Source organism: Talpa occidentalis, unplaced genomic scaffold (genome assembly GCF_014898055.3).
Source record: "Talpa occidentalis isolate TD23 unplaced genomic scaffold, MPIMG_talOcc4v2.1 talOcc4.11, whole genome shotgun sequence".
Classification (NCBI taxonomy): domain Eukaryota; kingdom Metazoa; phylum Chordata; class Mammalia; order Eulipotyphla; family Talpidae; genus Talpa; species Talpa occidentalis.
The window spans coordinates 21,548,788-21,565,602 of NW_023601104.1; the positions used below are offsets into that span (position 1 = coordinate 21,548,788).

Below are 16,815 nucleotides of genomic sequence, written 5' to 3' on the forward strand. Positions count from 1 at the left end.
AATTATTTAAAACAAACAAAATAAATCAATTAGCTTTTTACTTAATTCTAAACTCCTGAATTGGTCTAATTCTACAACACAGTAAATTCATACCAAAATCCCTGTGATCCTGGAGCCTTTCTGGTGTACCTAGATTAGGAGTAGATGCACACACCCTTCCAATGTCTCTGGAGAAACTCAGAAGCCTTGAGCCACAATCAAGTTACTGATCTATCCTAATGCCTGTGGAGAATGAGAAATATGAAAAAGTTAACCCCTCTACTCAGCAAAGAAACAATTAACAGCGGCCTGCCCCGTGAGATTAGTTGTACATGTTCCTGTAGAGGTCATTAATTTAATGAGGGTAAACACTTTTTTTTTTTTTTTTAACCAGGAAATAGAGGAATATGATACGGGAGAATCACTTGTTTGTGTGAAATAATGAAGAAACATTCCATGGTCTGTCCAGCATGTTTATTGGGATGAATTTCTTCTTTTCTTCCCTCAGTTCCAGCAGACATCTGATCATGCCCTATTCTCCTGTTCTGTGGTTGATGTCTTCGCCCAGCTTAATCAGAGCTTTGAGATTATTAAGAAACTGGAATGCCCTAATCCTGAGGCATTATCTCACCTAATGAGAAGATTTGCAAAGGTAAGTTAAATGGAATGAGCCCTTGGCTGGGACTTACTGTTTTCCTTCACAGAATCTGGAAATGCTAGTTTTTCTAATGCCAGTAACCCAATTTAATTTAAAAATTTAGCACTAATCGATGGACTTATTTTAGTTTACTATTCTGACTTCTTTAACAATTTTTCTGTTCCTTAAATATGGATTATCTTAAAACACCATTTGTTATTCATATTAATTACTCAGTAATTGGTAATGGAGGAGACTATCATGGCCAAATTATTTCCCTCTCAAATGTACTTTCTAGCTGAAAACAAGCCTTGGCATTTCATATTTAAATTTTAAGTATATTTTTAGCAGGCAATGTATTACAAGGAAACGTAAATTGAGTTTTGGGTCACGAAAACTGAGTGCTGATTTCAAGTCAACAAATAACTGTAGTGTGAGTTTTAGTAGTCCCCTTGAATTTTATGAATTATTTTTCTTAGTTGACGGATCTTGATGATTTAGATTATTGTAAAACCTCTTCCTCCTCTTAGATTCTAAGAAGTGTTACAGAGCCCTTACTACTTTGCTAAAAATTTCAAGGGAAATGTAAAAACATAAGGTGAAATTTCTGCCATTCAAATCTTAAAAAAAAAATCTATATAGTAATCAGGACTACAAGACATGACCTAATTGGAATATGACATGAAGAGGGGAACAGAAAATCGGGTCTCAAGCATAGTAGGAGGTAGACACAGGTTGAGACAAAGAAAATAGAGGTTTAATAAGTAAAACAGTCTTGTTCATCCTTAACAGGTGAACTTAAAAACCTATCCTAAGCCATGGGAACAGGAGATGCATAGAGAGAGGTAAAGTTAGCTTGACCTGTAAAGAGCAGGGAGAGACCATCGGTTGGCAAAAGTATCTGCTAAAAGAAGCCGTATGAAATATTGGAAGAGTGGAGGTGGATCTAGATACTAAAGAGTTTTGTTTTCCAGATTGAGCAGTTTAGAATTAACCTCTTGAATAGTCTAAGAAACACTAAACATTTGGGGATCATTTTGCAGGTCAGCAGCCTGACAAGCATACTATAATGGAGGAGAGCAAGCTGCACAGTCCTATTTCTGGTTGTCTAAGAATAAGTTTGGTCCAATGGATTGGATGATGGTTGAGTCTCTGCTGTTCACTGAGCAGATGCTTACTCGTTGCCTCATTTGCACAATTTTCTAGTCACTTTGAGAGCTGTAGTCATGAAAACACAATGTTTGACCTCAGAAATTTTATAATGGGAGGGACAAGCCTGCAAACAACTATGATTAAGTCAAATTTTATAAGAGCATCAGAGAAGTTGGAAAAGGCCAAAATATATAAATGTTCAATAATAAGGAAATGCCAAATTCAGTCAAATTGTGTAATACTGAAGATACATCCATTTTCTAGGGCTGCCATAATAAAACACCACAGATTGATGACTTAAGCAACAGAAATTTATTGTGTGTTTTGGAAGGTAAAATTCTAAAATAGTGTCAGCAGGTTTGGTTTCTTCTGAGGCTCTGTTCTTTGGCTGTGGATGACTGTTTTCTCACGATGACTTGTTCCGGTCTTTCCTTTAACTTGTGCATCCCTGATGTTTCTTGTTATTCCTTTATTTTTTAATAAGGTAGCACTGGTTTATAATGTCATATATGTTTTAGAAAAAAAATGAAATCCAACCTCGCCAGGTGTTGTTACCACACCCACCACCATGGATCCTGCAGTCTTCCATCATAGTCCTCTGTGCCTCCTGCCCATTTTCCTTTGCAAACTCCCTGCCCACTCTGGTAGTCTGAGTTTTATAGACACACTTCTAGGGTTTGTTTTTGGGCTGGTGTTTTTGAGCTCTCTGTTTCTCTACTTTCCACATGGCAGTGACACCATTCAGTGTTTGTCTTTCTCCTCTAACTCATTTCACTGAGCATAATCCCTTCCAGTTCTATCAATGTTATGGAAAATGGCAAGAGTTCATTTTTTTATTGGGTAATATTCCATTGTGTGTGTGTGTATGTGTATTTACCAAATATTCTTGATCCACTCCTCTGTTCCTGGGCACTTTGGTTGTTTCCATAACTTGGTTATCGTAAATAGATCTCCAATGAACATAGGAGTGCATATATCCCTTTGATTAGTGGTTTGGCTTTCTTAGGCAGATAACTAGGGGTGGAATTGCTGAGGCATGTGACATATCTCTTTTTATTATTTTCAGAAACGTCCAAAATGTTTCCCATAGGGGCTGGACCAGTATGGGCTCCCACCTACTGTCCAAGGGTTCCTTTTTTCTCTCCACCCCTGCTGACAATTGTTCCTGGACTTTTGATATGGGACATTCTCAGAGGTGTGAGGTGGTATCTCATGGTTTTGATTTGCATTTCATTGATAAGTTATGATAAGAATTTTTTCAGGTGCCTCTTGGCTGGCATCTGTATGTCTTCTTTGGAGAAATATCTATTTAGCTCTTCTGCCCATTTTTTCATTGGGTAATTTGTTGAGTTGTATGAGTTCTTAGTAGATCTTGGCTATCAGCCCCTTGTCAGGTGTATGATGTGCAAATATTTCTCCCATTCAGTAGGGTGTCTTTTTGGTTTAATTATAGTTATGTTCACTGTGTACAAGCTTTTTTAGTTTGTTGCAGTCCCATTTGTTTACTTTTTCTTTTGTTTCCCTTGCTGAAGGAGTTGAGGTCCTAGATGCATCACTGAGGTCAATGTCATAGTGTTTTGCATACATTTTTTCTATGATTTTATGGTTTTAGGTCTTACATTTAATTCTTTAATCCATTTTGAGTCAAGTTTTGTATATGATGTGAAATGGTGTTTGGAAAACTGGAACACTTTGTTGAAGAGACTTTCTTTTCTATAATATACATACACTTAGCCCTTTGTTGTAAATTAACTCTATATAACTGTGTTTATTTTTGGGCTCTCTATTCTATTCCATTGGTCTGCATGTCCATTTTTGTTCCAATACTATACTGTGTTGATTCCAGTACTATACTACAACTGTGAAATAGTAGTGTAAGTTTGAAGTCTGGGAATGTGACACCACAATCCTTTCTCTTTTTTCTCAGGACTGCTTTGGTTATTTGGGTGGTTATATGGAACCTTGTGGTTCCATATAAATTTTAGTAATGTTTATTCTATGTCTTTGAAGAATGCCTTTGAAACTTTGATACAGATTGCATTGAATCTTTGTATTGCTTTGTGTTAAGACAGCCAGTTTAACAGTGTTAATTCTCCAAGTACATAAACGGGATATCTTTCCATTCCTTTTAGTGTTCTCTTTCTTTCAAAAATGTCTTATGTTTTTCATTGTATTGGTCCTTCACCTCATTTGTTTGGCATATTTCTGGGATGAGATAGTAATGGGGATTGTTTTCTTGATGTCTTTCTCATCTTTGTTCATTGTTTGCATATGGAACACAACTTATTTTTGTAGATTTATTTTGTAACCCGCCAATTTACTGATTTATAATGACAATTTTACTTAGATTGCATTTTTTATATCTTTCTCTTTCCTGACTGCTCTACCTAGTATTTCTAATACTATGTTAAAAAGTATTGATGAAAGAGGACATCCCGTTCACATACCAGATCTTAGAGGAAAAGCTTCCAGTTTTTCACTATTGAGTACGATATCACCTGTGAATTTGTCATATATGGCTTTTATTATGTTTCCATATGTCCCTTCTAACCCATTTTTGAGGCCCTTTATCATAAATGGATGTTAAATTTATCAAATGCTTTCTCTGCATCTATTGATATAATCACTTGATTTTTATCTTTCCTTTTGTTGATGTGGTGACTTACAGTGATTGATTTTCAGATGTTGAACTTTCCTTGAATCCCTGAATTTAATCTCACTTTCTAATGAATGATCCTTTTAATGCATTGTTGAATGCATTGTGTTGAGGATTTGCATCTGTATTCCTCAAGGCTATTGGTCTGCAAATTTTTTCTGATGTCCTTGCCATTTTTTTGGCATCACTGTAATGTTAGCCTCATAAAAATGTGTTTAGAAGTATTTTCTTTTCCTCAGCTTTTTGGAAGCATTGATAAGAAAAGGTATTAGTGTATCTTTGAAGGCCTCTGGTATTTCTATGTATGTTCAGATTTCCTCCTCTTAGCAAGTTACCAGTTAGATTGGATAAGAATTCACTCTAATGGCCTCATTTTAACTAAATAATTTCTTAAAGTCCTTATGTCTAAACAGTGACATTCTGAAATACTGGGTATTAGGATTTCAACATATGAATTTTAGGGGACACAGAGTTCATAATGGATGTATACATTTAACATGTCACTACTTTTAACAGCAGTCATAAAAAAGAGAATATGTAATTACATTTTTCATCATCATTGGAAGTCCATTATGAATGGAAGACTTGAAGCTGACCCTGTCATTGAACCAGGTTCTTAGAAAAGTATAAACATGGTTCACTGATAGATGGATTAGGAAAGGCTTCTTACTGGATAGTTATCTTTATAGTTGTGTAGTATAGTTTATGTTAACAAGTACAGCAAGAATCTTCAAGTTCTAACACCTCAAAGATTTCTTTCTTGCTCACACATCAGACATGAATTGAGTAATTTTTAAAGATTTATTTATGCATACAAGAACTGGGGTACAGGCCAGAGGTGTGGGGGGGGTAAGAGAATTCACCAGAGACAGAGTGGGGAGCAGCGGGCAAGACAGGAGAGGTCTGCTTCACCATGTGGGTTAGCTCCCTGGCTGGTCGGGGATCGATCTCGTGCTACAGAGGCTGCGGATTGCTTCACAGTGCTGTGCTTAACCCCTTGTGCCACCAGGGAGGAGGTATAAGTTGAGTAATTCTTTAGGGGAAAGAGCTAAACAAAGCCAGACACTATTTAGAATGGTAAGTGCAAACTAATCAGTAATATACAGTTGCAACAGGCAAGAGTCCAGCATGAAGCAGCATCAACTTTTATGTCTACGGACATTTTAAGGGTATCTAGGATCAACCTCAAGTTGCTATCTTGAGCTGTTGTATTATTGTTTTGTTCAGTATTTGTAGGCCAAAGGTGAGAAGAGGGCTCACAGGAACCTATCCAGAGCTTGACCAAGGAGAGAATTTTTGTTACTGTCCACCATTCTGTAAGTCATAGGTTGCAGCATGAGAAGTTTCAATAAGAAGGGAGCACTGGCTTCATATGAGGCTAATGCTTGTGAGGAAAGGTAGACCCACTTCGTAAAGAGTCTTGAATAGGCAAAATGACTGAACCTACTAGAAAATAAGGAGCTCATGAAAGCTTTTAAGCAGATAAATGATCAGCCTAAATTGTGATACATTATCTGACTTGAAATATTTTGAACTCCACTCTTGCAGTTCTGTTAATTAGGAAGACTAAGGTAACCTTCCATTTTATAAGATAATATTTAAAAATTTCTTATTTGTATCATTTCCAGAGGACTTCCTTGGTAGCATCAGATTTTAATTTTTCAGTATATTCTGCAGTAAATTATTCTAAAAATTTGTCTAAGTCTTTTCTTAAGTAGCACTGTATTTTGGGTGACTGCCAAGAAAAGAATGAAACAGGGTCATTAGGGATAGTGTTCAAAAAGGTATGTCACATGCTATTCTTGGAACTCTGTAGGACTTAAAGTGGAACAGGATCATAAGAGAATTTAATCTCAGAGTTAATGTATTTAGTCACATACTATTGTAATTGCACATAATGTTAGAAAAGTAACTAGAGTTCACCCTTGGAATAGTCAGGCATAAGGTTATATAAGGTAAAAACCTGGAGCCACTGAGAAAGTGTGGAAGGAAAGCTGAACTGGTACCCCTAGGCTCTGAACTCTAGTTTACCCTTCTCTTCTTTTTTTTTATTAAAACTCATAGTATGTTTATATGATTTGTATGAGAATATTAAGGCTGACTTAAAGAACAAAACAGTCATTGGTGTAGTTGATTTATAATATACATCAAATGCCAAAATTAAAAACTCAAAGGTACTACGGGGTAATAGATGCTTTACATATGGAGGGGTGTTTAGTGGCATGGTAGTTTTTTTTTTTTAATTTTTATATTCCCCATACAATTGCAACCCCCCCATTCTGATCCCAATCCCTCCCCTCCCGCACCCCACCCCCCCAAAAGTGTCTCTGTTTCATAGATTTTTGTTGATTTTGATTTTCACTTTCTTATATTCATTTTCCTGGTCCCTTATTTAAGTTTTCTAGATTCCTGCTATGAGTGAGACCATCCGGTATTTTTCTTTTTTGGCTTATTTCGCTGAGCATGATCCCTTCCAGTGCCATCCATGTTGCTGCAAACTGCATGTGTTTATCTTTTTTGAATGCTGAGTAATATTCCATGGTGTATATGTACCACATCTTCTTGATCCAGTCATCTATTTTTGGGCATTTGGGTTGTTTCCAAAGCTTAGCTATTGTAAACAGTGCTGCTATAAACATAGGGGTGCAGGTGCTCTTTGGAATTGATGTTTCTGTGTCCTTTGGGTAAATACCTAGGAGTGGAATTGCTGGATCATATGGAAGCTCTATGTTTAGTAGGTCCAGAAATCTCCACACAGCTCCCATAGTGGTTGGACCAGTCTGCACTCCCACCAACAGTGCAGAAGAGTTCCTTTTTCTCCACACCCTCGCCAACATTTGTTGTTGCTAGTTTTTTTAATATGTGCCATTCTCACTGGTGTAAGATGGTATCTCATGGTAGTTTTGATTTGCATTTCCCTGATGACAAGTGATGTTGAACATTTTTTCATGGCATGATAGTTCTTAATCACGACTGATATTCTCATTATTTGGTGTAGGCACTCAGGAGTATCTATGTGTCAGATTTTATTAGGAAGACTTGTGGAAGGGCGGGGCGGGGCGAGGGGAGATCTGAAGCACAGAGCATAGCGGAGCAGCAGGCACAGAGAGAAGAGACCTTCTGCTGCACCACATGCGCTCTAGCTCCATGCCCCCTTAAGGGGGCTAACTCCCACGCTCCTTGCGGGTAGCTCCCTGGCCGGGGCTTGAACTCAGGCCACAGCGGTGAGAGCGCTGAGCGCTGAGCCTAACCCCTAAGCCATCCTGGAGGCCCCGCTAGGGGCTTAGTTAAATGGAACCTTTAACCTTTATTAGGCGGCTTCAGGAGAATTACTGACAGCTGCTTCTCCAGCAAGTCAGAAGAGACTATGGCTGCCCTTCCCTCAGTGATCATCACTGTCTCCTCCTAAGGCCCAGTGGGCGCTGAGGGAAGATGGCTTTCAGCGGCACCTCCATGTCTTCATCGGTGACAAGAGGGGGCAAAGTATGGGGATTTTTCAATTCTAAAACAAGTATTTTTCATTGATGAATCAGAAGAAAAACCTACACAGTTCAGAAAGTAATCAGGATTGTACTGATCCTGAAAGATTTCTTTGGTGATGATCATGTGTAAAATCAGTATTTAGAAGTTTCTAGAGATTTAAGTATGCAGACTTCTGATGTCCTCATAGAATAATGAATGCTCTTAGCGAGCTGAAGAGACTCAAAAAAAAAAAAAAAACAACCCAGTCACAAAATGGGCAGAAGAGCTAAAAAGAAACTTCTCTGAAGAGGAAATGCAAATGGCCAACAGGCATATGAAAAAATGTTCAACATCACTTGTAATCAGGGACATGCAAATCAAAACTACCATGAGGTACCATCTTACACCAGTGAGAATGGCACATATTAAAAAACTAGCAACAACAAATGTTGGTGAGGTTGTAGAGAAAAAGGAACTCTCCTGCACTGCTGGTGGGAGTGCAAACTGGTCCAGCCACTAGGGAAAGCTGTGTGGAGATTTCTGGACCTACTAAACATAGAGCTTCCATATGATCCAGCAATTCCACTCCTAGGTATTTACCCAAAGGACACAGAAACATTAATTCCAAAGGGCACCTGCACCCGTGTTTATAGCAGCACTATTTACAATAGCTAAGCTTTGGAAACAACCCAAATGCCCCAAAATAGATGACTGGATCAAGAAGATGTGGTCCATATACACCATGGAATATTACTCAGCATTCAAAAAAGATAAACACATGCCATTTGCAGCAACATGGATGGCGCTGGAAGGGATCATGCTCAGCGAAATAAGCCAGAAAGAAGACGAAAAACACTGGATGGTCTCACTCATAGCAGGAATTTAGAAACCAGCAAAGCACCTGTAGTCCATGACCTTAGTCTATCCTTTGCACTTGTTTTCTTCATGTTGTATAGAAGAAATGGATAAAGTAGAAGAAGCCATACATTTCTGGGCATTAAAGAATAGTTTGTGTGGTTGTTCAGAATCATCTTGGAAGGGGCAGTGATTTCTCTCTCCATATCCTCCAGATATTTCTTAGCTCCTAAGTGTCTTCTAGTACCACCGTCTCTTCTCCCATCAGTATACATTCTGTTTGCCTTCCTTGCTCCTAGAAGCTGCCCAAGGACATATGACATTTGTTATTAAAAATGCTACCTGCCAACATTCTAAGATCTTTCCAGGCCCTCCATGGATGGCAGTGGTTTCAAATCACACTTAAAAAATCTCCTGAGGTTGTGACCAGAGATTCGTCCATTGTCGCTGCTCTCACAGACGCGCGAGGGCTCTGGAGCGGCGCTGGGAGGGCGATGGGGTCCAGCACAGAGGACGGAGGCAGCTGCCGGGGTCCGGGAGTCTCCTGGCCAGAGCCCGCCACACGCTGCCTCGGGGCGCCCCGGCGCTCACGGACTACCCTTCTCTTCTTAGTAGCTGTCATCTTTTTCCAGCTATAAAGCTCAACCTATAACCAAGTGGACTGGTAGGGAATATAAAAGAGTAGGAGGCCATAGAGAGGGTCATGTTAGAACCACAACCAGTAAAAGACATTCACTTAGGCAAGAAGAAAAGAACTAGACTGTATGTGTTACTGAGCTGTGTGGTCTTATGTATACAATTTTGAAAGTTCCATGGAAATCTAATACTAACCAGTTCTTACCAAAGGAAATAATGTAGCAACAATATAAAAACATTTTGGGAAAAACAGAAATTAGTAATTTTAATTTAGAAGAAAATTCTGTTTTATTGGGATGGTATAAAAATAAAAATGCAACAATATAATTATAGCTATTTCACAATAACTTCAGACTACTAGGCTTTATTTCCTATCATCTTAGTAAGACCAGAGGTTTTGAAAACCCCACATTCTTAGGTTTGGGTTACTTACTTCAAAATGTACTGAAATCAAATTCTCTTTGTGGGATTTATATTAATGTAAGCCATTATCTGGAGAGAAGACATATTAATGTATCTACAGATATTTTAGAAGATTTAGCATTCTAAAATGGAACTAAAGGAATGATTTGTTCTTAGAAAAGAATATATAAAACTGAATAAGGTACCAAACAAATATTTCAAATTTCAAGAATTCACAGGGATGGTGAACATTCCTATGACTGAACAGCTCTTGTCAAATATGGGTAGTTTACTATTAAAAGAGAGAGAGATGAAATAATGAAATATTCAATATTACTTTAAAACAAATCAACAATTACTGTGTCCTAGCTGTGAGTCTGGCTGTTTGAATTTCATCTGTGCCATTTTTAGCTGAGTGTGATCAGACTCTGGTAATTTGGAGAACAGAGCGTCACCATTCATGGGCCACATCTAGGCATCTATGGGGGATTCTATCTTATGTTGGCTGGGTTAAAATAGTGTTAGAAATGTAACTTCAGAGATAATACACTGTCTTCTTGTCCTTTTTCTTTTAAAGATTTATTTATTTATGCATAAAAGAACTGGGGTATAGGCCAGAGTTGCAGAGGGTGAAAGGATTCACCACAGACAGTGGGGAGCAGAACAGGCAGATCAACTAAAATACACTGCTGAAGGGAGCGGCAGGCGAGACAGGAGAGGTCTGCTTCGCCATGTGGGTAGCTTCCTGGCTGGCCAGGGATTGAACTCATGCTGCAGATGCTGCAGATAGCTTCATAGTGCTGTGCTTAACCCCTTGAGCCACCAGGGAGGCCCGGCTTGTTTTTTTTTGTTCTAAGGAAATGCATAAAATGTGACTGAAAAGATTCTTGAACTAGGTCTCTTAGTGATCACAAGAGTAATTAATACCCTAGATGGACCTACTGGGGTTTCGGCAATATATTTAGCCTGCTCTACTAGCATAGCATTAGCTCAGGTAACCATGACTTTGAGTAATTAATGGTCTTCCCACGGGATAACACAGTAACTGCATGTCAAATCAGAGCAAAGTGAGTCTTGGAAGTATTTTAGTCATCCTTTCTGAACCTTTTAAGTGCAGCAGAAGCCATCTCTTATAAGTTCCTAAATTTAGGGGGATGGGGGTTGTTGTTCTTGTTTTTAAAATATGATGAAATGACTTCTACAGTTTATCATTATAACCTGAAAATTGCAACTGATATTAATATGTACAAGTGAAGTAGTACCCCTTAGGTAACTTCCAAAGACATTTTCAATATTACAGCTAAAGTAAAATTTCAACAGCTATTTTTGGGAAAGGCTGAGGTCTATTCAGTCATCTGTTTTCCTAGATTTATTAGTCTGCTGCTTGATTTCCCATCTCCCAAGTCTGATTCTCCATTTAAGTTGATCCATGTTATCATTTTTCTATGCCCTTCCACAAAATATCAATTTTCTTTCTGCCTATTATAACCTATTTTCTTCCTGCCTATTATTATTCAGGTTTCCGTAGTTTTTAATTCTATGAAGCAAACTTACAGTCACATTTGGTGAATTCTGATTTGTAGATTTGAGCCACAAAGAAAATTCAAATGTAGATCTTATACCAACACAAAAACCTTTTGTCCTTGCTTTTCCATGAAAGGTGGTGTCTATATATCATTGTTGCTATTTCTCTTCTAAGAAAATTGCATCTCACTCGAGTGATAATTCAGACTATATAAGTAAAAGCAATAAGATGGAAGCTGTTAATATCATCTTGAAGTAATTTTTATAAAATATAACAGTGTTTGGGGCCTCCCTGGTGGTGCAAGGGGTTAAGCACCACACTATGAAGTAATCCACAAGCAACTCACATGGCACAGCAGACCTCTCCTGACTTGCCCGCTGCTCCACTCAGCAGTGTGTTTCGGTTGGTCTGCCTGTTCTGCTCCGCATCTCTGGCCTATACCCCAGCTCTTGTATGCATAAATAAAAAAATCTTTAAAAAATACATAACAGTGTTTGTTGATTTTCCCTTGTTCTGCATAATTAATGGAAGCAGGGGGTATCCTTATGCTCAGAAATAGTTATTAGATGGAGAAGGAAAATGTGGATTAGGATTAAAAAGTACAGAAAAGAACAGAAAAGATAAAGATTAGGTGATATTTTTAACAAATCATATGTCAAAACAGTAAAGGTAAATATATTGTAATAATATGCAATTAAAGCTAAAGTTTAGGTTTTAAGAAATGGTGTTTGATAAGGCTCAACATTAGAGAATATATCTGAAAATACTCATTATTAATATGTATGGGAATGATCAAAGAATTTTGGCATAGTGTATATGTGTCAGTAATAGGAATGGTAGTGCAGAGGGGGTGGTTAGTTACTAGAAACCAGGAGAGATGATTCAAAGCATAAGGTGTCATTTCAGAAAAACAACAAAACTGGGCATCATTAGGGTAATAAATCTACAAGCATAGAGGGGGCTGTCAAAAGATAGTATCTATCTTCTGAGTATTTGATAAAGTTATAACTAAAGATATGTGTGATGGAGTAGTTGTGCTAAAATGAATCCATATGGACTATCTTCTCAATGTATTCAGAAATACAGGAAATTATCTAAAAGCTTGATTGAGATCCTCTTTTTTTTGGCAGGATTTAATAACTCAGATGGCCTCTTTCAGTCAAAAAAGACATGGAAAATCTGCCTGCTTACTTTTATTCTGGATAATGTATATATATAAAGCTATGTACTTACCTGGATACATTTCATCTTTCCTCCCCAGACTATCAATAAAGTTCTGCTTCAGTATGCTGCAATTGTATCAAGTGATTTCAGTTCATATTGTGATAAAGAAAATGTGGTAAGTAAAAATGTCTCTACTTTGAATTATTCTTCACTTGAGAGCCACTTATTCAAACGTATAAGCAAGATAAATTGTTTTCTTTCTGCTTTCATGCAAGATGATAGGAAATAGGGATCCCAATAGATTGTCTGAAAAACTTCTCTTGTACTTCTAAATTGGTTATAATACTGAATTCAGAGGAAGATTCAGAGCATATTAATATGAGCCAATCTGGTCTTTCTGTGATGATAAGGAAAAAAGAATCATACATAATTGAAAATCCACATATGTGTAAAATGGAGGTAAGGATGGAATAGGAGTTAAAAAGATGTTTACTGTTGATACCAATTATTTTAGTTTTGGTACCAATACTAAAATGTGTAATTTAATCTTTCAGTTTTATTTAAGTTGAGTAGGATAGTAAATGTAAGGGTGCTGATTTCTACTGATTTATTAATCTCCTATTTTTTGGATGATTGTGAAAATGTTTATAAAATCCAAAGTAGTATTTTAACTTTTAAAAGGCAAAAAGATAAACAAGATAAAGTGGTTTAGAATATGTCAACTGTTATTTTATGGTGGAAGGTGAAATCTATCTTAATACACTATATGTAACATTAGGAGAAATATGTCAGGAAAATTATGGGAATAAAACACTCAAGTCAGCACAAGAGTTTTAAAGAGAAAGAAATCAGTCCAATCAGGTAAGTCTAAAAGACAATTCTAAAAAAAACCTTGTGTTCCCCCTGAAACCTCATTGGCCTTTTGCTGACAGCTCATTAAGATAAGTAGTTTTAATGTTTCTTGAGGGTCCCAGAAGATTCTTCTTTCTCTTAATATGCTGCCCAAACATTTCATTAAAATTTGCAAGTATTTCAGCAGATAGCTCTAATTGCCATTGATTATTAATACTTTAATAGGTAAGAGATATTTACTGAATGAATTTTCTACATTTTTAAAGGATAATATATATGAAAATAAAACAGTGTCAGACAATTTGAGAAAAATTGTTTTAGGAGAAGAGTCAATGTGAAGAGTTTGATAGCTGTGAATTATCAAGGACAATTCCTGTCATTCTGAAAGGACTATTAGCCTTTAAAAAAAAAAACCAAAAAACTATAACCTTACACTTTATTTCTTAATGTTCTACTGTATATTTCAAAAAAACTGAGAAAAAGATCATAAATCAGTGTTAATTGTATTATCTGTATTCTTCCTGCTGATACCAATTATTTTAGTTCTGGTACCAATACTGCAATGAGTGTAATTTATTTTAAGAGTGTTTATAGTTTTCGGGCTTCCCTTGGTGGTGCAGCGGTTGAGCGCTGGGCTGCCCGCAGCCTCTGCAGCGCTGGTTCGATCCCCAGCCACCGTCGAGGGTCCCACATGGAGGGCAGACCTCTCCTGCCGCCCGCTGCTCCCCTCAGCAGTGTATTTTGTCAGTCTGCCTGTTCTGCTCCCCGCTCTGGCTCTGGTGCATTCTCTCACCCTCCCGCTCTTCTGACTGTACCCAGTGCTTGTATAAATGAATAAATAAAATGTTAAAAAAAAAGTTTATAGTTTTCAAAATCAAACTTTTATAAAAAAGTACCCTTGCAAATATAGCACAGGAACTTCCTTTTCCTTTAAGGCTTTTCTTCCCTAATTACTGTTGTCTTGGCCAGTCTTAGACTATCACTCAAATGCCAAATTCATTTTAGCTTTTCCATGAAGGAATATCAATTAGCTGCTTGTTTATGCTTTTTGCTAGACCACATTGACATGTGTTGTACATTTGTTGTATACAACATGTCAATGTTATACATACACAAAACATTTTTTTTAAGATTTATTTATTTATACAAGAACCGGGGTACAGGCCAGATGCGCGGGATGGTGATAGGATTCACCAGAGACAGAGTGGGGAACAGAACAGGCAGACAGACGAAATACACTGCTGAGGGGAGCAGTGGGCGAGACAAGAGAGGTCTGCCGCGCCATGCGGGACCCTCGCCAGACAGCTGGGATCGAACCGGCACTGCAGAGGCTGCAAACAGCTTCACAGTGCTGCGCTCAACCACCTGCACCACCAGGAGAGGTCCGACACACACATAACTATTGATTTACTTTTCTTTGAATACCAAGGACATTAAATCTTCTTTTCTCAGATAGGTAGGTAGGTGGATGGAAATATGTATTTTTCATCTGGAAGTTGAGGTTGAAACTTTCAAAGATAGACATCTTTTAAGATATATCATACAATTTGCTTTTTGAGTGTTAGAATTAAGGAAGACAGTTAAACAAAATGTCTGTCAGAAAACTGTCTACTGTAACATAACAAAACAACATTATCTAAACATGAAATACTTGAAAAAGGTACAAAAATTTCAAAATCAATTCAGAAACATTTAGGTCATCTAGAAATTACCATATCTGAACATAACTTCTATGTTCATTGTATTTTAAGATTCTAACTATGTTCCAGATTTAAGTAAAATACAATCATTCTGATAATTTTAGTGGAAAAGCCAAATATACAACTATAAAGAGTACACGTTGACATCAAATAAAGGATACTTAACTAAACTCATCAACAAATGAAACTTCTGAATTGTTACTGTTCTTTACTGTGGGGGATGTTCTTTTGGGTTTTATTTTTGTGTCTCTTTTTCATTTACTATAGAGGTTTATAAAGTAAAATCTGTTGCACAACTAGGTTTAAGGTAGATTTGTGTAATTAAATTCTCAGTAGTGATCTGATGAATTAGCTTAATAAAATTGAAAGTTTAACATTCAAGGTCAGGGAAGGCTTATGAAAGAGAAAAGTCTGGGCCTCTCTGGTAGTGCAAGAGGTTAAGTCTCAATGCTGCAAGCTACTGCCAGCCACTGCAGCACAAGTTCTATCCCCGGCCAGGGAGCTAACCCACGTGGTGCAGCCGACCTCTCCTGTCTCGCCCGCTGCTCCCCTCAGCAATGTATTTCAGTCAATCTGCCTGTTCTGCTCCCCACTCTGTCTCTGGTGAATCCTTTTATCCCCCTCATCTCTGGCCTACACCCCAGTTCTTATATGCATAAATAAATAAAATAAATCTTAAAGAGAGAACTATCTCCCCCTGGATAAAGGCATCTCTTTTACCTACGCAGGCTTACCTGGGGTCAGTAGCAGCCCAAGTGTCTATATTCATTTGTTTCTTAGTAGCTCTTTTCTATAAGAAATGATCATAGTAAGAAGGCTTAGGGGATGAGTTTTATTTATAAAGCTGATACATATGTAATTTGACCCAAAAAAGATATGCTTACATGTTAATGGCAAATAGTCATAGAAGAGTCTATCCAGCTCACTTAGGCCCTGGGGACAGATGATAAAATCTTTCCTCCTTGTGGGCTTGTCATGAAGAGTCATCATATTTCTTTGACCTTAGTGTTCTTCTTGCTAGCACTGTCCAAATTCAAGCCAATCTTTCCTCAAGTCAATGACTATTTTCCCTCAGGGAAAAAGTCTTCTGACTCAGTTTGTTGACTTTGGGTCAAGATGCTAAATCTCCTGAAAGTTTTACCTCACGTGCTGTAGGAAAGATTAAGCCAAAATCAAACGACTCTCAATCATGGCTGGAGATCAGAGTCATTTGTGGAACATGTGGCTCAGCATATTGAACAGAATCAATGAGAAAAATATTTTATTTTGCAACATGGATATCTAAGATTTAAGTGGTTGGAATCAAGGAAACATAATGGAAGTTTAGAATGATTTCATAAATCGATGTTAGGATGTGGTTACTTTAAGAACCAAATAGAGGTTTTTCAAAGGTCAGTAATGTGGTTAAAGCAATAATAAAATCTTTCCACTGAAGAGAACACCTCTCTGATGTCCTGTAAGTCCTTTGCCTGCCTCCCTCTGATTCATTATTGGCTCATTTCCTAGCAACTTGGAAGGTATATCCATTTTTTTCTTTGTTTTCTTCCCCTAGATCTGTCAATTCCTTGGAGTCAGTATCCAGCAAATACTAACTTATTTTATAACTATTCTGAATTCTGTTTTCCAATTATAAATAATTACTACCTTTTCAAGGTTACATTTAGTCCTTGCACAAAGCTTTACATCTTGGTGTCATTATTATATTTCTGCCTCCTTAGGAACTAGTCTAGAAACATTTTCTAAGCATGTGTTAAATGTAAGAATCTATGAAGTACTGTGTACATTTTTTTTAAAA

At 37.3% G+C, this 16,815-nt stretch overlaps 1 protein-coding gene across 1 annotated transcript in view; it reads left to right on the forward strand.

The window, feature by feature from the left end:
• Nucleotides 1-16,815, forward strand: part of UNC13C (unc-13 homolog C) — a 488,975-nt gene that overhangs the window by 381,130 nt on the left and 91,030 nt on the right. Inside the window, exons 22-23 of the mRNA XM_054701637.1 lie at nt 488-631; nt 12,566-12,643. Coding sequence (XP_054557612.1) covers nt 488-631; nt 12,566-12,643 — 222 coding nt within the window. The remainder of the gene's footprint in view (nt 1-487; nt 632-12,565; nt 12,644-16,815) is intronic.